Source organism: Zea mays, chromosome 10 (genome assembly GCF_902167145.1).
Source record: "Zea mays cultivar B73 chromosome 10, Zm-B73-REFERENCE-NAM-5.0, whole genome shotgun sequence".
In the NCBI taxonomy this organism is placed as follows: domain Eukaryota; kingdom Viridiplantae; phylum Streptophyta; class Magnoliopsida; order Poales; family Poaceae; genus Zea; species Zea mays.
The window spans coordinates 105627850-105650346 of record NC_050105.1 but is presented as its reverse complement, the minus strand read 5'-3'; the positions used below and the strand labels follow the sequence as shown (position 1 = coordinate 105650346).

Sequence of the window (22497 nt, the reverse complement as noted above, 5' to 3'; positions counted from 1 at the left end):
TCTGTGTGCAACCAAACAATAAATTTAGAAAAGCTGATTCTAATTTTCTAATTATATGCTCTAATATCGGCATCCAAACATGCTAGCAGGCCTGTTTGGTTTAGCTTTTTTCTGACCAGTTTTTCTAAGAATCTGACTGTGGGGGAGAATCTAGGTATCGTTGGAATTACGTGCGCAGAAAGATAAAGTTGTCCATATAATTCATGATCTAAAAAATGACGAATTCTTACTATTTCAACGACTCGACTGATTTTGTGTTTATGTTGATTTTGAATAGGTTATATCAAATTAATTTTTATAGAAAATTGAGTGTTTTTGTCTACAAGACTACAACAGCTTTTGATAGTAGTTAGTTAGAAGTTGAAATAAGCTGAACATGGCCATAATCAGCCACCGACTGTCCGACCGCCCACACGGCCACACGCCACACCCCTGGCTGAAACACAATCCAAATACGCCGAACACGCAAAAACCCTAGACATCCGGCGCCCAAGCTCAGCAGTGTCTCTCCACCGCCGCCGCCACCTCGTGCTCCCCTTGCCCTCGCATCGCGGGATGGAGCACGACGCGCACGCCGAGGCGTCGTCGCACGCAGTCCCGCCACCGGAGGACGCCACCGTCGATGATTGGGCTCGCGACGACGCGGAGCCCATGTCCGTCGAATCAAGCGCCACCCCCCCGGAGGTAGCTGCAGTGGATTCCGGCGCTGATACCCCGCCCGCGCCCTCGGCCTCGGCCGCGGTTGCGGGAGAAGGTGCCCTTCTCGGCCCTACCTACCTATGTTTCGCTCGTGCTGTTATACGGCTTATTTGCTTAGATCTAAGCCTCTTAGGCGCCGATCTGTAGTGCTATGGCCCTCGATTATGCGTAGATTTGGGTTTATGAGGGTCAGGGTCTCGTTTATAGGGGTTGCTGGCTTGCTGCCGCGGAAAACAAATTAGGACGATGGAGATTATGTTGTGGCAGGGATATGTCTTCAAAGCGAAATTCAACTACTAGATTTACCCGGTCCACGCAAGCTACTGTAGCTAGACCCGAGCCAGGATTCTTGGGTGTATGTTGTTTTGGCATGATATGCTTGTAGTTCTGTGTTCCTCTATGAGTAAGTTGACGATCATCCATAGGTGGTTTGTACATTAGCAGTTTGTGCTTCTATTTTTTTGTCTGTTTGTAATTGTGATTCTATAGACTGTCCTTGAAAAGGTTTTCTTTGGCTCATCTTTTGTTGTTGCTGTTTGCTTGACCACACAACAATCAATCCATGCATTTGCAATTTCCAAATAAGTGTGCTTGATCAGACACATTTATAGCGATGCATGTGCAATTTTTAAAAAAAGTCTGATGAAGTGCGGTGTTACTTAGGAAGGCTATGTAGCAATTAAGCGTTTAGGAGAAGGGTGTTGCCTAGCTCCTAAGCACGCTAGGTGACCAACTTTTAGGACACTGGCCATTTTCATGAATGGAAAATCCCTTGAGTGAGATTTTTCATTAGAGCAAGTAAGGGAACTTCTGACAACCATGGTTCAAAATTCTTATGTCTGATGAAATAGATGCTCCTTTACCCATTTGTGTGCACCTTGTGGTTCATGTAGACTGCCACACACTCCTCCAAGACACTTCTACCTCTCTTCCTCGTGCATCACACCTAGAACCCAGCAAATGAAACCGCAGCTCCACAGATATGCTTCATGTCTGAATGCTCATGTGCTAATCCTCTTATGCAACATGCCTGCCATAGGCAAACATGTAAAAACCATTCCTCCTAGTCCAACTCGATCTTAGATAAGACCAAGTCACCAAAAGCCACCAGGCCACTTCCTAGCACCTAGATGGACTAAACATAGATTAAACATATTAGGGGCTGTTTGGAAGGAAAGTATTTTAAAACCATGGTTTTTGAATACTATAGTTTTGAAATGCCATTGGCATAACCATAGTATTTTTTACATCACTCGGAGACAAAGTTATTGGAAACCCTAACCCTAACAGGGGAAAAGAAAAAAAACTGGCTCTATACCATATTGGAAACCCTAACCCTAACAGGGGTTGGGTAATCTATTAATAGACTGGAGTAACTGGGCCAGGCCCATTACAGAGGGGGAGACAGTAATTACACGGGGAAAACCCCAAACCCTAATCGGGTATTCTAACAAAAATATCTCAAACCATGTTATTTATTATACATGTGCAAGAAGCTAGTCATAGACAAAAATTTGGGATTGGAGTTTCAAACACTCCAAAAATACCATGGTAACTGCCAAGCTATGGTATCCAAAACATATTTTTTTTACAAGGTAGTCAAACACCTCTTGGCAAAAAATACCATGGTATTCTCCAATACCATGGTTTTATCTCAAAACTCCAAAAATACTTTGCTTCCAAACACCCCCTTAAGCGTTTGTGCTTTTTTATTAGTTATTATTTTCTGGAAACACATATGGCTTAGATTAAATGCTCAACTTCAATCTCAGAAGAAATTGTAACACATTCAGACAATTGTGATTCCAATTCTTGCTAACTTGCAAAGAAGCATCAAGGGACTTGCAATTTTGATCCTCAAATGTCCTGTCTCCCTTTTCACTGGCTCTTCTGCATACCTTTTTCATGCCAGCCGGCGCGGTCACACATAGCCACCAAACCAGCCAGGCCATCACTTTTTTGTGTTTATGTGCTGTTTAAGCACTGCCCCACATCTACACACACTGCATAGACATGTCCATGGTTTTATTGGATGCCCAGGCCCTATACGAGACACTAGGGGTCAGTTTCAGGTTTAATCGAGAGTAAATGAAAGTTCATTTAGTTTTTTAGAACCATGGATAAGATTTTTTTTCTCGAACGACGTAGGAGAGCTGCGTGCCATTTTATTAAGAAAGAAAAATAGCAGTACATCACATGAGGGGAGGCATGTGGTCCGCCCCTCACCACACCAACACTCTAGAGTACAAGCGCGTCACACGCAATGACAAACAAACGACCCTACATGACAAAACTTAGGCGCTTAGCCTTTGCGGCCCACCGAGCAGCTCCTTGAGTGTCGTGTTACCGGAAAGACAACAGAGCTTGGTCTCCTTACCAACCATGGGTAAGATTTATCCACTGATTCTATGTTTCCTTGCACAAAACAAGAATCAACTTGGCATTCTGTTCCTCAACATTTTTGTAGTGCTCCCACAGTGTAGTTCTCTGCCTTTCTTGTTAGCTTGCATAGACATTTTTGGATCCCTTTAGAAACCCAAATAGGTGGCCATGTTTCATTTATAAAATTTAGCACTGACAGCACACACATCCTTAAGTTTATTATTTTTTCCCAATGTTCAAAAAAGCGTGCTTAAGCGCCCGCCTAATCGTGATTAGGCGCTAAGCGATGCCTTAGCGCAGCGCTTATGCCATAGGCGCTGTTTTCCGCGGTGGGCGCGCGTAGGCGACGCCTAATTTGTGCTGTGCATGCTAAAGCGGAAAAACATGCGTGGAAGCGGGCCTGGGCGCACGGAAAATCGCATGAAAGTTTAAAAGAAGGGCGGGAAGAAGAAGGGTGGAAAAGAATGACGGGAAAGAAAAGGCGCGTGGGAGGTGGGAGCTGCTGCTGCTGCACGTGAGAGAAGGGAAACAAGGCGAGAACTGCTGCGTGGGAGAGGAAAACGGCGGGAAAGAAAGAGTTTGTGGAAGCTGCTGCTGTCGCCGCCGGTCAGGCCCTTTTCCACAGTCGACCAGGTCTGCCGTCGCCACCTGTCTGTTTGTCCTCTTCGGCTCTTCCTGTCTTCCCCAGCCGCCGCCCGCCAGGGTCAGCGACGCCATAGTTCTGCTGCTCCTCCAGTCTTCCAGTCTCCCCCTTTGCTATTTATCTGCTCCTCCTCCATCTCCTCTGTTCTGTTCTATGTTTAAGACTGATGCTTTGACTTGGAAGCTTAATTAGTACATGCACATGCTTTGTGTAAGATGTCTTCATCTGAGCCTAGCTAAAACTCCTGATTCCTAGTTAAAACTGTTTTTTTGTGTCAATATATATATATATATATATATATATATATATATATATATATATGCATATATATATATATATAAATATAATATTGTATATTATATTGTATATTCCTATAAATGCTTAAGCACGATTAATCTACGCTTAAGCTCTCTAGGCACTAAGCAGTGGCCTAACGCCTAGCGCTTAATATAACCTTGTTTTTTTCCATTGTGTTTGCAACAGAACATGGGTTGTTCCCTTCCCTTGTTCTGACCATGCAAACATTTTCTTATGCATGAGATAAATTTGTAACTAGGCTAGGAGGCTCACTCACTTTTGCATGCTTTTTGGTCAGTTTAATTGCTGCTTTCTCTTTGCCCATGAGACATTTTTTCCTTTCTGTACAAATGCTCGCAACAGATATATACAACTAAGATCTCCAATCTTGGGCTAATAGTGATTCTTTAACCTAATTATCTAACGAATCTGACAGTATGACCAACTGACTATGGTGAATGTCTTATTGCTCTGGCCTGGGCTTGCAAGATGCCAAGCTGTTTATGGCCTGTGTTAACTTCCTTTCTCATTGACTAACTCTGGAAAGTTCAATTCTATTTATTATGTCAAGTCTAATAACAAGAAATTCCAATGTCATCCCTCTGGTCATGGATTGTTGTTATAGAAAAATGACCAAACACCTTTTCACTTGATGTGGCCAACTATGTAGATCTGCCTTTATAGTTCTTCTTTCATGGAAAGTGACATGCTTAATGAAATTGTTGCTATGTGCTAACCCGGACATGTACATTCAGGTGTCATGAGATAAATTTGTAACTAGGCTAGGAGGCTCACTCACTTTTGCATGCTTTTTGGTCAGTTTAATTGCTGCTTTCTCTTTGCCCATGAGACATTTTTTCCTTTCTGTACAAATGCTCGCAACAGATATATACAACTAAGATCTCCAATCTTGGGCTAATAGTGATTCTTTAACCTAATTATCTAACGAATCTGACAGTATGACCAACTGACTATGGTGAATGTCTTATTGCTCTGGCCTGGGCTTGCAAGATGCCAAGCTGTTTATGGCCTGTGTTAACTTCCTTTCTCATTGACTAACTCTGGAAAGTTCAATTCTATTTATTATGTCAAGTCTAATAACAAGAAATTCCAATATCATCCCTCTGGTCATGGATTGTTGTTATAGAAAAATGACCAAACACCTTTTCACTTAATGTGGCCAACTATGTAGATCTGCCTTTATAGTTCTTCTTTCATGGAAAGTGACATGCTTAATGAAATTGTTGCTATTTGCTAACCCGGACATGTACATTCAGGTGTCAAGGAAATTCAATCATCTCTTCAATCCTTGGAGCTTAAAACAAATGGTGTGTATTAAATACATCCTTGTTTATGTTTTTTCGTCCTGTCATTGTTATTGAAACCCATTGCTAATTTTGTACCTTGCCCACCATTTCATGCAAATTTGGTAAATTACAACCTGAATTTTCTCATGGAAATAATAGAACCTATAATTGACAAGCTGATTTTCAATTTTGATTATTAATGTACTTCTTCCATTGAGCTGCAAGGGAACTTTTTAGAGAGGCTGTTTATCCAGGACCCAGTTTTGTTGTATTTTGCTGTTTGGGTATCTTCCTCTTAATTTTAGTTTGAACCCTTGCTTCATGTTGCTGCACAGAATCTGAGTCATGTTTATTTACCTGATGTGCATTTTATTATTACAATTCCAAAATCTGCTTGGGCCTGTAGTTTTTTTCTTATTGTTATATACAGACTCTTATACAACCCTACTTTTCTATTGGTGTTGTTGCTACTCAAGAAGATGCTCATGTGGTTGAAGACGATGTAGAGGAAACAAAACGACATTTGAATGTGGTTTTCATTGGCCATGTTGGTAAGTTTAATTTCCTCACTGCCTGCTTTCTTACATTATTTTATTGTTAGCTAGATTGGTGCTTTTAGAAAACTTAATTGATTGATGTGTTCCTGTGTAATTGTTGAATGTCTGATGTAGGTGTTAACTTTAAATGGTGGAAATTTTTTTGTTTGTGTGAGGATTTGTTCTTTGGTGGTTTTGTGTTGGGATGTAAATCTCTTGATATTTTGAAACTTAGATGGGGCCAGTTTATGATATTTAATGTTTCAGTGGAGACTGAAAGATAAAGATCTTTATATTCAATGTAATTGATATTTTCATCTGAAATCTTAAAATGTTTTCTTGCGAACTCTCACTAGTTACAGGCCAAAAGATTGTAGTACATGCCATGGTTATTAAAATGGTAAAACGTTAAAACGTTATGAACCAACTTTTCAACGTTTAAACGAACGTTGAAACGTCTTTTCGGACTTGACATAGAATTTCAAATATAGAATAAGTTCATACATAAGTTGAGTTCACAAACAAAATAGCATTAGCATAAAAAGAAAAAGATCAAGTTCAACAACACTATTTGTTGCCATTGAAATTCACTGTCAGCAAATAAAGATTGATTCAATGTGAGCAAAATCAACAAATTCAATTTGAGGCTGGCTGCTGGTCTTGCGGAGTGGCTGCTCAGCTGCTGGTCTTGCTCAGCAGAAGTGAGGCAGAGCAGAGCTGCCAGAGCGCAGTGACAGGTCAGGGCACTGGTGTCTTGCTCTGTTGCTCAGCACTGGGCACTGGCGGCTTGCGCTGGTTGCGCAGAGCAGCGCAGTGGGGAGTGGGGCACTGGAGGCTGGCAGCTCTGGACTCTGGAGCATGGCGGCGGCGGCGCACTGGAATTTTTAGGGTCGGCGGCACACTGGAGCCTGCAGTCCAAAATTTTGATTCAATTTTGAGTGGCAGCGGCGCACTGGAATTTTGAGCGGCGGCGCACGGTTCCTTGACTTTGGACTGTGGGCGGAGGGAAGAGGGAGGAGGGAGGAGAGGGGCTGGCGCCCGGCGGCGTACCTGGCGGCTCTGGACGACGGTAGCGGGCAGTGGCTGAGGACGACGTCGCAGCGGCTGAGAACGGCTGGGCGGCTGGCGGCGCTGAGGACGGCTGGGCGGGTGGCGGCTTAGAATTTAGGGTTTGAGGACGGCTAAAGGCCTAGGAAGGCCCATTAACATCTAGAACGTCCATAAAACGACTAAAACGCCGTAAAACGTGTTTCAGACGCTCAGAGGACGCTTAAACGTCCAAAACGGACGTTCAACACCTTTTTCGTAAAACGTGCGGACGTTTTACTCCATAATCGCGTTTTACCGTTTAAGCGACGCTTAAACGTCGTCTAAGTGACGCTTTAATAACAGTGGTACATGCCAACGTATTCTGAATCTATCATAATAACAAGATGGCATAAAATTTATGTTTATACATGAAAAAATCAGTTCATTGATTGTTTTGAGTTTACAAGTTAAAAAAATCTGTTCTCTATCTATGTACTTTGTTATTCAATATATACCATACCTTTTGATTCTTGACTAGTTGATTCACTTGAGTTCCATATTTGAATTTCTTATTGGAGTTTTATGTTAGTTTTCTTCTTTGCTTGTGTCTATTCATTTAAGTCCTAAATACATCTTTTTAATTGTAACTTGCAATTTTCTTAGTGAGCAGCAAGGCTCGCCAATAGTTAAATGCCAAGAGTTCATCGTGATTTTGTAAATTTCCTGTGGCCTGGTATCCTTTCTTCTAAGCACTAGGCGGAGTCACTGCATAGAGAACGTCTAATGTCTTTTGTATTCTTGTACATCAACATCACCTAGACACCTACTGCTGAAAAGTTTGAACATCAATGTTAATAAAAAGTTCTACAGTAAAAGATTCCTTTAATTGATATACAACAACTGAACTATGACCATCACAAATAACTCACCAGTTTGCTTTGTGGCTCATGTTTCTAATTCCAACTTGTGCTTCCCCTCTGCTTCGCATATTAGGGGTGTTTGTTTCAGTTGTCAGAATCTGATTCTATCAGCCAAACGTTTCTTGGAGAATCATTTTGGTGAAAATTGCTAAAATCATCGTGAATGTATAATCTGTCAGAGTCGTCGATGGGAGAAATCCGTTGCTTTCTAGATCCTAAATCCTATGGACCCTTTATCTTCCTCCGCACGTAAGCGATGCGATATCCAGATTCTCAGAAAAGCTCTTTAGATAAAAGCTGTACCAAATAGGGCCATTCCCTTTTCCCCCTCTCCCCTCACCCTTGGATGCCTCAAGATTGAAGCTTTTGCTTCTCTGTGATCATTATGCCCTTGTTTGGTAGAGCTTCAGCTCTATGAAATCTGTAGACAAATTTATGAACCACAATGATTGTAGTTTATTTGATGGCTACTTCCATATGTTAAAGGTTATAAATGAATGTGTTAATATTAACTTTGTTGTTGCATGGATCTAGATGCTGGAAAATCAACTACCGGAGGACAAATATTGTTTTTGAGTGGTCAAGTTGATGATAGGACCATCCAGAAATATGAGAAGGAAGCAAAGGATAAAAGTCGGGAAAGTTGGTGAGTAGTTCATTTTTGTTGCAAATAAGTCTTGAATTGCGTGGCTATTTGCAAAATTGAGTTTTGAGTTTAACCATGATGCATTTTGAAATAAGGAGATACGACTTCATATTATTGATGAAATAAATGCTATTTTTGTGTCTGCTTCTGCTTCATTACAAGTGATTGAACAAGTCTTGTACCTATCTTGGCATCTACTTTATCATCGACTTCAGTAGTTAGAATATATTGTAAGTTTCTTCAGTTCCAAATCTGCTATCTTATATGCACCTTAGGGTCTGTTTGGTTGGGCTGTGGCTGTGAAGAAAAGCTGCTGTGGGCTGTGAGCTGTGGAAAAAGCTGCTGCGGGCTGTGAGCTGTTAAAAAGCTAAAAACCATTTGGTCGAAACCACTAAAAGACGTTAAAAGTTCTTCAATATATGTTTTCACAGTTCCATCCGAAAGCCACTAAAAGCAGGTCCAGGGGTGCTTTCAGTTTTGCACTGCGAGAGAGTCGGCTTTTAGAAAAAGCTGCTTCCTAGATCCAGCCCTTTGGTTTGGCTTTTGGCTTTTAGGAAAAGCCAAACCAAACACACCCTTAGTCCTGCCAAGGTTTATGTGGCGTAGAAGAATAGAAAATGAACTCTAAAACATGCCTATTTTCAACGAATGGTACCAAGAGCCTAGTTCTTCCATGTTTAGATTTTGCCTATGGCACCATGTCCAACTTGCCTATTCACTCTCACTCCCTTTCCTTCCACAAGTTGGTCGGTGGCTACGTGCGACCGACACGTGGAGGCAACAACGACGTGGGAGGAGCGTGCGACACTGGAGGAAGGAGAAGTGGCACGCGAGACCACATTGTTGTTGCAGAGGCTACCACAACTACCCTGCGAGTCGAAGCAGACATGAAAGGAGACGTGAAGCAGGGGCGTGCGGATGCCCTTTAGGCGTCACCCTGTTTCTTCTCTAGAGTGACGTTGTGGCCACCATAGCTGACGTGGCTCCCTTGTGATCTAGACCATCATCATGGAGTCTGATGGTGGCACATGGCCCATGCTCACCTAGACCAACTACGAGTGGAGCTTGGTGATGAAGGTGAAGCTGCATGCTTGGTTGATGTGGGATGCAGTGCAGTACAATGACATCAACTTCCATGAGGATCGACGGGTGTTAGAGTCCTTGCCATCTCACCGCTCACCGGAGATGACCTCGTCCTCGCGGACAAGAAGACAACAAAGGATGCTTGGTATGCCATTGTCGTGATATGTATTAGTAGCGCCCACAGAGCCACCCAGCAGAAGCTATGTTAGGAGTGGGATCACTTGTTTTTTGGTCGGTGAGGACGTTGATAACTTTGCTCTGTCTCTAGCCAGATGCAGTAGATGATGCAGTACAACGACGACGACATTGATCGAGAGAAAGCCATCGAGAAGTTCCTCTGTGTTGTCCCAAAGAAATACACCTAGGTCCCATTGGCGATGTAAGCGCTATTGGACCTTTTCGAGTTGATGATCGAGGAGGTGACAAGCCACCTCAAGTCTGTTGACGACCGTGACCATCCACTATTCATTGAGCTGGGCACGATAGGTGGCAAGCTTCTCATCGAGAAGTAGTGGCTTGCTTGCTAGAAGGAGCGGAAGAAAGGGAGGTCAAGAATGTCTTCCTCCATGGCACTATGACGGAGACGATGTATTGCACTCAACCGGTCGGCTTTGTGGACCCGACGCACCTCGACATGGTCTTCAAGCTCAATCTGTCCGTCTACGGTCTCAAGTAGGCGCCCCGAGCTTGGAACAACCGCTTTGCCACCTTCTTGCTCTCACATGGCTTCGTTGAGGCCAAGGCGGACACCTCCCTGTTCGTCTTTCGTCGCGGCTTGGACACGACGTACCTCCTCTACGTCGACGACATCGTCCTCATGGCCTCCTCCCAATGACCTCCTACGATGCATCATCTCCTCCCTCTAGTAGGGGTTCACGAAGTACCTGGGTGAGCTATGTCACTAACCTTAGGATTAACAGAACATAATCAGTCCCTATGGACTATTATGTATATAGGCAGTGGGCCTGGGCCTAATGGGCCTTAATAATCCTCAAACTCAAGGTGGAAATGGATGATCTGAAGCTTTGAGTTTGATCAAGTGAAATTGATGTTGTGCTCTTGTTTGTGCTTTGGTGAAGAAATCTGCCAATTGAGATTCTGAGGGCACATATTGAAGATCAATAGTCTTCTGCTGACAATGAGATCGAATAAATGATGCATCGACACCAATGTGTTTAGTAAGTTCATGCTTCAATGGATCATGAGAAATTTGTATAGCATTCCTATTATCACATAACATAGGTGTAGGAGTGTCACAAGGGACACCAAGATCACTCAAGAGCCAGCGTAGCCAAATAATTCCAGCAGTTGTAGTAGCAAGAGCCCGAAGTTCGGCTTAAGTACTAGAACGAGATATGGCCGCTTGCTTCTCGGATTTCCAGGCAATAGGTGAGGATCCAAGAAGAATATAGTAACCTGTAGTAGAAGAACGATCAACATGATCACTTGCCCAAGTGGCATCGGAATATGCATGAAGCTGAAGTGGGCTATCAGAAGCATAGAGTAAACATCTGGATCTTGTCCCGCGTAAGTATCTAAGCACACGAAGCAAATGACCATAATGAACTGAGGTTGGTGTGGATACAAATTGGCTCAAAATATGAACGACATGAGCAATATCAGGTCTGGTGATGGTGAGATAAATAGGGCTACCCACAATATGTCGATATCGAGTTGGGTATGCTAGAGGTGTTCCATCCTTCGGACGAAGTTGTAAATGAATATCCATTGGTGTCGCAACTGTGCGTGTATCAGTAAGGTCCAGATCGATCAAGAAGATCTTGTATATATTTGGACTGAGATAGATAAAAGCCTTTTGGAGTCTGCTGAACTTCAATGCCTAAGAAATAGCTAAGAGGATCCAAATCAGACATCTGAAATTCCTTACTAAGATGCTTCTTGACATGAGAAATATGTTCTGAGTTGTCACCTGTAATCAGCATATCATCCACATATAATAGAAATAAAGTGCGGCCTTTTGGAGAGACATGAACAAACAATGCAGGATCATGTTCACTAGAAGAAAAACCAGTAGTTGTGATGACAGAGATGAATCTCTCAAACCAAGCACGAGGAGCTTGTTTCAGACCATACAATGCGCGACGAAGACGACAAACGTGCCCTGAGGGAGTATCAACCCCCGGAGGAGGATGCATATAAACTTCTTCACGTAGATCACCATTGAGAAAAGCATTCTTGACATCCATCTGGGAGATAGTCCAAGAAGATGAGGCTGCAACTGCAATCAAGGTTCGAACAATAGTCATATGTGCAACTGGCGCAAAAGTCTCATCATAATCAAGTCCTTGAGTCTGTTGGAAACCACGAGCCACAAGACGAGCTTTATACCTCTCAATGGAACCATCTGATTTTGTCTTAACTTTGAAGACCCATTTACAAGTGATAGGAACAACATGTGAGGGTAAAGGAACTATATCCCATGTACCAAAGCGTTCAAGAGCAGCCAATTCATCAATCATAGCAAGCTGCCACTGAAGAATCCTAGAAGCCTCCTGATAAGTATTGGGTTCAACAATTGCCACACTAGCTCATGGAAAACCATAGCGATCTGGAGGTTCAATGGTACCACGGTCATGAAGACGATATCCCTGATTAAAAACATCATTAGACTCAATATTGCTAGTACAATAATCGGGTATAGGATCAATATCAGGACCAGCCGTATGAATAGAGCAGGAACGACGAATGTAGGTTTGTGTGATAGGTGGTTTGGAAGAGTAAGAGGAAGATGACGTGGAGATGGAAGGTGGTGTTATGGGCATGAGAACATCAGGTGTGGATGTGGAAGATGATGGTTCAGATGAAAAATCAGGAATGGAAGGAAGACACATGAAAGAAGTGGATTCTGTGGAATAATATGAGGAGTGAGTGGACTTGTTGTGAAAGAAGGGGCGATTTTCATTGAAACTCACATATCTAGAGATTCGAATACGACGAGTAGATGGATCATAACAACGATAGCCTTTGTGTTCAGGACTGTATCCAAGAAAGACACACTCGACATATTGAGCAGTCAATTTAGTCCGTTCACGTGGTGGTAACAGGACATAATATAGACATCCAAATACACGAAGACGATCATATCGTGGAGATGTCCCAAAAAAAATCTTCACCCGGTGTTTTGCCAGAAAGTTTAGATGATGGTTGTCTATTAATGAGATACACGATAGTGGAAACAGCTTCACTCCAAAAGTGTGAAGGAACAAAGTGAGATATCAAAAGAGTACGAGCACTCAATAATATGACGGTGTTTGCGTTCAGCAACATCATTTTGGGCATGAGCACCAGGGCAAGAAAGTTGAGCTAAAGTACCCTCTAAGGTCAATATTTGGCGAAAATTATCAGATAAAAGTTCACCAGAATCAGAGCGAATTTTTTTAATAGTAGCAGAAAACTGGGTGTGAATCATGCGAGCGAAGGACGTGTAAATAGAAGGCAATTCTGAGCGGCGTTTCATGAAGTAAATCCAAGTATAACGAGAATGATCATCAATAAAAATGACATAATATTTATGACCACCTTTGGAAGCAAAAGGAGCTGGACCCCAAACATCAGAGTGAATAAGATCAAAAGGTTTAGCAGAATGAGAATCACTAGTAAAATACGAAAGTTGTACTTGTTTTCCAAGATGACAACCTTTACAATGAAAACTAGACTCAACATGTGTAGGGCCTAAACATTATGACTTTATTAGAGTAGACAGACGAGTCCCACATAAGTGACCAAGACGATGATGCCACTAGGCAAATGACGTCGTGGGACCCGAAGCGACAAGCACATGAGCTGTAGAGGCATGGTAGGAAGGAAGACGCAATGTGTCCAAGATGTAGAGGTGAGGTGAAGTTTTACGGCGACGGCCAGTCCCAATCACATCCCCTGTGTGTCGATCCTGTACAAAACAAGATGAGTCATCAAATTCCCTGGGCGCAGACGGCAGCGTGAGCAGACGACGCGGACGGCGAGACGACGCAGGTGAAGGTCACAGACGTGGCAGACGTCGTGGACGGCGGCGGAGAAGGAGGCTGCGACACCGCCGACGGCCGACAAGGGAGAGAGCCGCGTACGACGCGGCCGGAGGCGCTGGCGGAGTCGACGTAGAAGATGGCCGCGATGACGGCGGACGAGACAGACGCGACACCGGCGGCGACCGACAGGGGAGGGCCGCGGACGGCGCGGAAGGACGACGCCGGTGGGAGACGACGCAGAAGACAGACATGATGTCGGCGAACGAGGCAGACGACACGCGGACGACGTGTAGACGACGGCGGTTGATAGGAGCGGGCAGGGAGGGCCGCGACGGCGGCCAGGAGGAAGGCCGTGACGACGGCTAAGAAACCCTAATCGAAACCTGCTTTGATGCCATGTCACTAACCTTAGGATTAACAGAACATAATCAGTCCCTAAGGACTAGTATATATATAGGCAGTGGGCCTAGACCTAATGGCCTTAACAAGCTGCACCACTTTCTGGGGATCACCGTGGAGCGCCGATCCTAGGGCCTATTTCTCCACCAACGCCAGTACAACGTTGACATACTCTAGAGCGCGCGGGCATGGCTGGCTGTAAGCCCTGCACGACTTCGGTGGACACTCAGGGCAAGGCCTTCTCTGACGACGGCCCCCAGTGGCTGATCCTACCAGCTAGCGGAGTCTTGCCGGGGCACTGCAACACCTTGTATTCACTCGGCTCGACATCGTCTACGCCATCCAGCAGGTCTGATATGCCCGCCCTGCGTGAGCCACATCTCACCGCTATGAAGTGGATCCTGCGGTACCTCCAGGGCATCACCGACTTTAGCCTTCTTCGACGATCTCGACACATGTCGGTCAACATTCGGCTTCGTCGTATTCCTTGGTGATAGTCTTGTCTTCTGGTCCTTGAAGCAGCATCCGGTCGTCTTCCGCTTCAGCGCTGAGGCCGAGTAACGGTGTTGCCGAGGCAGCGTGGCTTCGTCAGTATTCTTCAACCATATGCATGAGCATGACTGATTTCAGGGAATATTAAGGCCGATGGTATTCTTCAACCATATGCATGAGCATGACTGATTTCAGGGAATGAACTTAATGTTGTGAGTTCAGGTCACGCTTTGGACAGAAAACCAATTAGGACTCTTATCTCTAATCCATCATGTACCACTACTCTTAGTGAAACTGGACACGACTCTTATACTTTGAGGGAGAGTCAAGAGACAACAGACTTGGTAGAGAGTGAAGGATGAAAATTTGGTGAAGATAAATTTTGCTCTTAATATTAAGTATGGATATGTACATAGATCTTGGACTGAGCCCCCCCACCTTAAAGCAGCCAAGCGGGTGCCACCCTTATAAACACAAAAAAACATGGGCCTTATCTGACGCGCTTTCACTTTAAGGCCCTCGGGGGTCTGCAAAATTTTGGCTTTCCATCCAGTATACTGTTATTGATTTTAATTTCTAATCTAAATACTTGCAGGTATATGGCTTACATCATGGACACAAATGAGGAAGAAAGGGTTAAGGTATCATTTTTGTATTTGGTTCTAGGGAAAAAAATTGGTGCAGCCCAGATGCAAACTAGTATGTTTGCAGCCTCTCACAAAAAGGCGGATAGACCCCACCCGCAGCAGCAACAACAACAACTAAAACATTATCTGGTGGACCTGTAGGTGGGACATATCCTCCTTTTTGTGAGGGGCTGCAAACACCTTGGTTTGCATTCGGGCTGCATCATTTTTTTTTCTGTTTCTAGAGTCTGATTTGTTTTTATTGTGTTAAGTCTTTACTTTCCTTTGGTATTGAAGTGCGCCCTTGGTTGAACAACATTTATTTTACTGCGATTTATCTAATTCGTTTGGCGCATCTGATGGGATAAAATCTCTTGCTAGTGGTTATCTTTGTAGTTTCAATCATGCTTATGATTCTTTTGCATATTCTTTTCATGTGTTCAGGGAAAGACTGTTGAAGTTGGTAGGGCCCACTTTGAGACAGAACACACAAGATTCACTATCTTGGATGCACCGGTATTTGTTCTTACTATATGTTGCATATATGTTACTAATGCAGGTCTGCAACATGTACTTCAAATTTTTTTATTTATTTTCTTTTATGTCTTGTTGCCCTATTCTCATCTTGGCCACAAGTTACTTCCTGGTGACTGGACCTATTATGCAAACTGTTATAGTTATGTTGCTACTTAATCCATTTGGCTGATTGGGTTTAATGACTGGAGCAACCAGAAAAAATATATAGTTTGCTTTTAAAGTCAATATTTTGTTGTTTCCCTTCTATAATTTTGTCTTCAGGACTGTACACATAAAGACATCTATTGTTAAAAGTAGGAATTAAATTCTCTGTCACTTGTTAGCACAGGAAATCTGTGTAACCATTCCATGGAGACCATGTTGTGGATTTCTATGTTTTGATGTAATATACTAATGTACTTATGAGAAACAAATAATTTGGAAAAAACTTAACCACAGGAACTCGGGAGATGTCCCCTTGGGCTGTTTTAAGAGAGGGGAGTTTCAAATCTTTTAGGTCATGACCTATTAGTACAAGCATGGGTGTGCTCCCCCCCTCTGACAAGAGGCTCTGCCAAGCTAGCATACATAATTTTTTTTCACATATAGAACATGAGGGCTATTAAATTTTGTGTACTTTTGAAGTGTGTTAAGTGATCTCCTAACTTTTTTCCAGATTAATGCCATTGATCATTACATGTTTGTCAGCAGTCTGAATAATTAAATTTTAATAATTCATTAATTTAGTAGCACTGCTAATTCATTCTATATTTCTATCGCACTTGTTGGGTAGACTGTACACATGCAAGCGTTCAACATGTTTATTATACTTGCCACTTTTTTTTTTACTGTGTTCAGGAAATATATCTTGCACACTATGCTGTTCCATATACACTGTTGAATCCTTGATTGTTGGGCACTACCTTTTGATACTTTTCCATGCATTGTTTACATGAACTGTTGACTTATTGAACTTAATGCTTGTTTCCTATATGGTGCTTGTTTAATCAAATGATTTGGTTTTGCAGGGTCACAAAAGTTATGTTCCAAATATGATAAGTGGTGCATCTCAAGCTGACATTGGTGTTCTGGTAGGACTCAAGTCATTGTTTCTTGAGCTTTCTTACTTAGCCATTAGTTTTTATTTATATAATTTCTTTTCCAGGTCATATCTGCTCGAAAAGGTGAATTCGAAACAGGTTATGAAAGAGGAGGACAGACCCGTGAACATGTACTACTTGCAAAAACTTTGGGTGTTGCTAAGCTGGTAGTTGTAATAAATAAGATGGACGAACCTACTGTTAAATGGTCTAAGGAAAGGTATAGTAGATAAAACATTTACTTATCTTTTCTATGGTGTAACTTGTACAACTGGAGGGAAATAATAAAATTGTTATCTTTTCAAGGTATGATGAGATTGAAGCAAAAATGGTTCCATTCCTCAAATCTTCAGGGTACAATGTTAAGAAAGGTAGGTATTTGTCTACTTCATTGTCGCCTAAATGTATGCATTATTGTGAGCATTTCTTTTCAGGCTTGAGATTCATTGTTTCTATTTATTTGTATTGATTGAAGTTCCAGTTTTCATGCTTTCAAATTGTGTCTTCAGTATTGAAATTTCTTCAAATGATGCATCTTTGCCTCACATTTCTATAACTAGAGCTAATTGCACTATTGGCTTTGCTAAACTCACAAACAGAGGCTGGAACACCTTCATTATCTATTAATTGCTTTGTTCCATTATATCCTCATCAATATACAACCCTTTTGTCTAACTGTCTTTGTCTTTGTTGTCAGATGTGCAATTCTTGCCAATATCTGGTCTTGTGGGAACCAATATGAAAACCAGGATGGATAAAAGCATTTGTAGTTGGTGGGATGGCCCATGTCTTTTTGAAGTTCTGGACCGTATTGTAGTTCCTTTACGTGACCCCAAAGGTTCAGTAAGGTTAGTTTTATTATCTTGTAATTTATATACTGCACTCAGAAAGTATATAATGCTTTGAACATGCAATCTCTAACATTTGCTGTGAAACCACTTTTCATGGTAAATCTACTGATATTGTTTTCACATTAGTTGCCTAAAAACAGCTTTGTGTTGGTCATGTGATCATTTTTTGTGGCTTTATGTAAATGTTAGAATTTGGATGGCCCTTTTCATAAACAATAATTGCAACATCTTTGCATATTTTTGGTTGTGAAATCTCATGTTGAAAACTATATGTCTTGATCGTGTGCTAAATGCATCATCTTTATTTTTGTTTATAACAATGCAGGATGCCGATTATTGATAAATATAAGGATATGGGCACTGTTGCAATGGGCAAAATAGAGTCTGGCACTATCAGAGAGGGTGACAGTTTGTTGGTTATGCCAAACAAGGTATTTTTTGCCTTTCCTTCTTATGTAATATACTTGCCACTTATCTCCTTGAGCCAGTTCAGTTTTACAACACACTTGCTGTAACAGTCCCATGTGAAAGTCATTGGTTTGAACTTGGATGAGAGCAAAGTACGTCGTGCTGGACCTGCTGAGAATGTCCGTGTTAAATTGTCTGGAGTTGAAGAGGAGGATGTAATGGCTGGTTTTGTACTTTCAAGTGTTGGTAAGTTTATATTCAGGAGAAAATAGTATAGTAACATTCTCTGACTCGGCATGTATAGGCATTAATATGGTGTTTTGTTTGAGGAATCACCCCATCCTAGGTGGTGCATCAAGAGTCCATCCCTCAAATTCGGTGGAATGACTTCATTCCTCGTATTAGTACTAATTATTAGCTTGTTAGGAATGAGGTGGTGATGGATCGACCCATTCCATTCCACAAACCAATAGAAACTGAGTGAGTTGATGATGGAGTAACTTAATTCCTCAAACCAGACATCCTATAAGTCACTGCAAGCTTAGTTTCTGTTTCCCCCCTTCTAATAGCTGTTCATTCTTATTTCATCGTAGTCATTCAGCTCTACGACAAAATGATCGTCCACTTATCAAATTAGCATGCCAATCTGGACTAAAGGGCAAGAATGGGTTCTATTGTGGTATTAATATTACTAATGAACTGATCAACTGACAGCACAGGATGAGTTCTGTCTTCTTCTAAACTATTCCCTCCATTCCAAATATAGGTAGTTTTGGGTTTCCACACTCCCTCTATTCTAATGTAGGTCGCTTTGGCTTTTCTAGGTACATAACTTTATTATGTATCTAGATGTATCGTATATCTGGATGCACTGTTTTAAGCCATCATCTAGGTCACCTACGCGTCCAGGCGCCCAAAAGATCCAAGGCGTCCTCGTCGCCTAGGTAAGAATCAGCAGGACAGAGGGCAGAGGGGAAGGGGCGGCAATGAATCGGGGCGGCGGCAGCCAAATTGGTGGAGGCAGTGGTGAATCAGGGATGGTGGTTGCTCAATTGGGGGCGGGGGCGGCGGCGGCTGAATTGTGGGGGGAGAGGCAACCGGCGGCAGAATCGTGGAGGAGAGGCAACCGAGGGCACCCAGGGGAAGGACTATATGCGCTGGCTGGTGGGCCGCGCCTCCTACCCCTTTCTTCTCATTTTCCTTTCTTTTTCTTCCTCCTCCATGCTGCTGTTTTGCTGGTTCTCAGATTGATAAGGGGTCGTCTAGGCGTCCAGGAGGTGGTCCAATGCCTTATCTCGCCTTACCGCCTTAAGAACATTCTCTGGATGCATAGCGAAAGCTAAAAAACTAAAACGACCTATAATTTGGGACGGAGGGAGTAGTTTTTACTATGAATCTAGACATTGTGTATATGAAGGTGTATAGCAAAAGCTATGTACCTAGAAAAACCAAAAATAAATTATAACAGAGGGATTAATACCTTGTGGGCTGTGCTGGGCAAGAATTTAGTACTACCTCCGTTCTCGAATATTTGTCGCCGGCTAGTTCATTTTTGAACTAAAACGCGACAAATAAAATAGAACGGAGGGAGTATTTTGTTTGAGTGCCTTTTCTTCTCTGTTATATATGTGTGCAATTGTTCAGGAAGCATTGTATACTACCTGAGAAGTACAGAGTTATTTTATTTTCTATCATTTTAGAGCATCTCCTACAGCTTCCAATTGATACTCCCAAAACAATAGTTTAGGAATAAAGATGAAAAAACCTAGTCCAACAGCTCCTAATCTATGCTCCCATTTTTTCGATATCCCAAAAACAGAGCCTCGCGGTATAGATTTAGGGTCAAGCCACCCAACCCCTATCTGCCTTTATCGTCTCCCACACCCCTTTCGATTGGGGTATATTTAGGGCGTGTTTGGCATATGGCTCTGCTCCACCCCAGAGCAGCTCTACTCTAAAACTCTGGGTGGTGCTCTGCTCTAGAGTTTAAATTGTTTCTCATAACCGGTGGCAGTGGCGGGTAAATAATTCCAAACTCCATGACTAGGTTGCTTTTTTGGAGTTTTCGGAGCAACAAAAGATGTACTCCAAAAAATTGTACTGCAGCTCGAAAAACTCCATAGAGTTTACAACTCTGGAGTTAGGGTGTTTGGCATGCTCTGGCCAGCTCCTTCTTAGAGTTTTGCTCTGGAGTCATGCCAAACACGCCCTTAAGGGGCTGTTGGAGTTGGGTTTATTTTTTTAGGCTTTTATGCTTTTAGGATGAATCCAATATAGAGATATTGGGAGCAGAAATATTAGAAGCTATTGTTGATGCTCTTATACCTTATTGCCACGTTTTCATTTAATGGTTTCTAACCATGCAGCTAATCCTGTTGGTGCCGTTAGTGAATTCATTGCTCAGTTGCAGATTTTAGAGTTGCTTGACAATGTAAGTAATCATGCTTCTTGAATAATATTACAAGAGTCCACTCGTAATCTTGCAGCAATTTTAAATATGTTTAATCTTTGAAACCAAATATTGGATATGTAATTTGATCTAGATTGGACCCTTAGGGTATTGACATTTTTGGAGTTAAATTTGAACTGTTTTCACCATACCTTGCTAAGCTTGTGGATATTATATAACATTTTTTCTTTCTAACAATGATGATTGTTCAGAACACTTCACATTATGATTTGTGAATATGCTAGGCTATTTTCACTGCCGGCTACAAAGCTGTGTTGCATATTCACTCTGTTGTCGAAGAGTGTGAGATTGTTGAGCTCATAGAGGAAATTGGCATGAAGAAAAAGAAAGAAGAAGATCCAAAGAAGAAAAAGCCAAAGAGGAAGCCTCTTTTTGTGAAGAACGGTGCAATTGTTGTTTGCCGCATTCAGGTATTCTCATAGATCATCTAAATTGTTCCTGTTATGAGTTCTGATTGTTAATTTCAGGCTTTTCTGATTGTAATGTGTTTTCATATTTAGGTGAATAACTTGATATGCATAGAGAAGTTCTCTGATTTCCCTCAGCTTGGAAGGTTTACACTTAGAACTGAAGGTAAAGCTTCAAGCTTGGAAGTTGGAAGCATATTTTCATTTAGTGTCCATGTAGAGAAGATCATCTATGATGTAACGTATGAGATCCTATGTTTCCCTTTTTGTCTATTACTGCCTCCATTCACAGTTATTTTAGATACATTATTATTTTTACTAGTGCATAGCAGAAGCTATGTATCCAGAAAAACCAAAACGTCTTATAACTTGTAATGGAGGTAGTATTTTTTTGTGGTCATCAGAAATTCCATGTCTTTTACTTGTTGATTCTACACTTGTGTCATAGAATGGATTATGATGCCTTTCCTATCTGGTATTTAAATGTTTGTCGATGACTTTTTCTTGTATTATGTAACTTATCGTCTCATTCTTACCTACGGTTACAGGAAAGACGGTAGCTGTAGGCAAAGTTGTTGATATTCCGCCTGCTGGTAGCCCAACATTCTGAGCTTAAGTCAATTTTGAACAGGATGGTAAGCAGAGAGAACAAATTACATTGAATTATCTTTTCTGATGAAGAGTTCACATATGAGAAATCACCTTTCTTGACAGGATAATCATGAAGCAGTGCGTTCGCTTAAGATACTTTTTTTTGGGAAGTGAGATTAGTTGTTGAGGTTAGATTTTTTTTCAGTCCATCTTGAGAATGGTCTATGCCTTTATGGTTTAGGCTAGCAAGTCTTAGATTGGTTGCATAAAATTACATCTCTGGTTACATGTGAGGTTGTAAAATCAGTATGGAATTATGGATGAGTGTACCAACCTTAATGTACCCGTTCAAGATTATGGTGGTATCTTTGCGTACAATGCTGTAACTATCCATTTTTTTTTGTGTGTGTGTGAAGTTAAATATAAGATGACCACACGTGGACAGGCCGCATTAGGCCTCATTCGTTTATGTGGGATTGTACCGGAATCATTCCACTCCACATTATTCCTCATTTCAGTTGTTCAAAGTTTATATAAGGGTGCGTTTGGTTGAGGAGCCACTTGAGATGGAGCGGCTTTATTCTATAGGAATTGAGCTATTTTATTCTGTGTTTGGCGAACAGAATATAACTGCCCTATTTTTTTTTTCACTCCCTTAAAGAACTGAACGGGGCCTTAGACCTGCAACGTCGAAAGTTCGAACTGTCATAATGTGCATACGAACATGTCAGAGGTCTTTAACTTCGTTCCAGTGCCATATTTTTTTTGAAACAATCGCATGGTATAAAATTGAGGATTAAAGACAGCTGTTGGACTGTTGCAGCTACAATCTACAGAGACAAAAAAAATTATGGAAACTGGTACATATTAAAACCAATTATTAGACGAAAAAAAAATTTATGGAAACTGGTACATATTAAAACCAATTATTATGAGTCGTTACCTATATAGACGAAGCTTTAGGGTGAATTTACCCTCCAATGGAGTGACTATTTTTTTAGAATATAACTTTCCATAACTTTTCAAAGTTTTTATATAAGCCTACTATAATACCCAACTTTGATAAAGACGTGGAGTTAAAATTTCTATATGAATGTATTTGCATTTGT

General features: G+C 41.9%; 1 protein-coding gene across 4 annotated transcripts; it reads left to right on the top strand.

Annotated features, from left to right (window-relative positions):
• Positions 1 to 351: 351 nt before the first annotated feature.
• LOC100384492 (eukaryotic peptide chain release factor GTP-binding subunit ERF3A) lies at positions 352 to 21857 on the top strand. Of its 4 annotated transcripts, none has more exons than XM_008664865.2 (17): positions 379 to 754; positions 5299 to 5349; positions 5808 to 5879; positions 8348 to 8459; positions 15015 to 15060; positions 15490 to 15561; positions 16590 to 16652; positions 16727 to 16881; positions 16968 to 17032; positions 17359 to 17509; positions 17838 to 17943; positions 18031 to 18166; positions 20287 to 20351; positions 20615 to 20800; positions 20891 to 20963; positions 21346 to 21432; positions 21512 to 21857. In XM_008664865.2, exons 1-16 carry the CDS (start codon positions 556 to 558, stop codon positions 21405 to 21407), a joined length of 1614 nt encoding a protein of 537 aa, XP_008663087.1. In that variant the 5' UTR covers positions 379 to 555; the 3' UTR covers positions 21408 to 21432; positions 21512 to 21857. The 4 variants fall into 4 exon arrangements, with proteins under 4 accessions (XP_020401650.1, XP_020401649.1, XP_008663087.1 ...); XM_020546062.2 differs by having other exon boundaries at positions 395 to 754; positions 5805 to 5879; XM_020546061.2 differs by lacking the exons at positions 21346 to 21432; positions 21512 to 21857 and having other exon boundaries at positions 352 to 754; positions 20891 to 21268.
• The last annotated feature ends 640 nt before the right edge of the window (positions 21858 to 22497 follow it).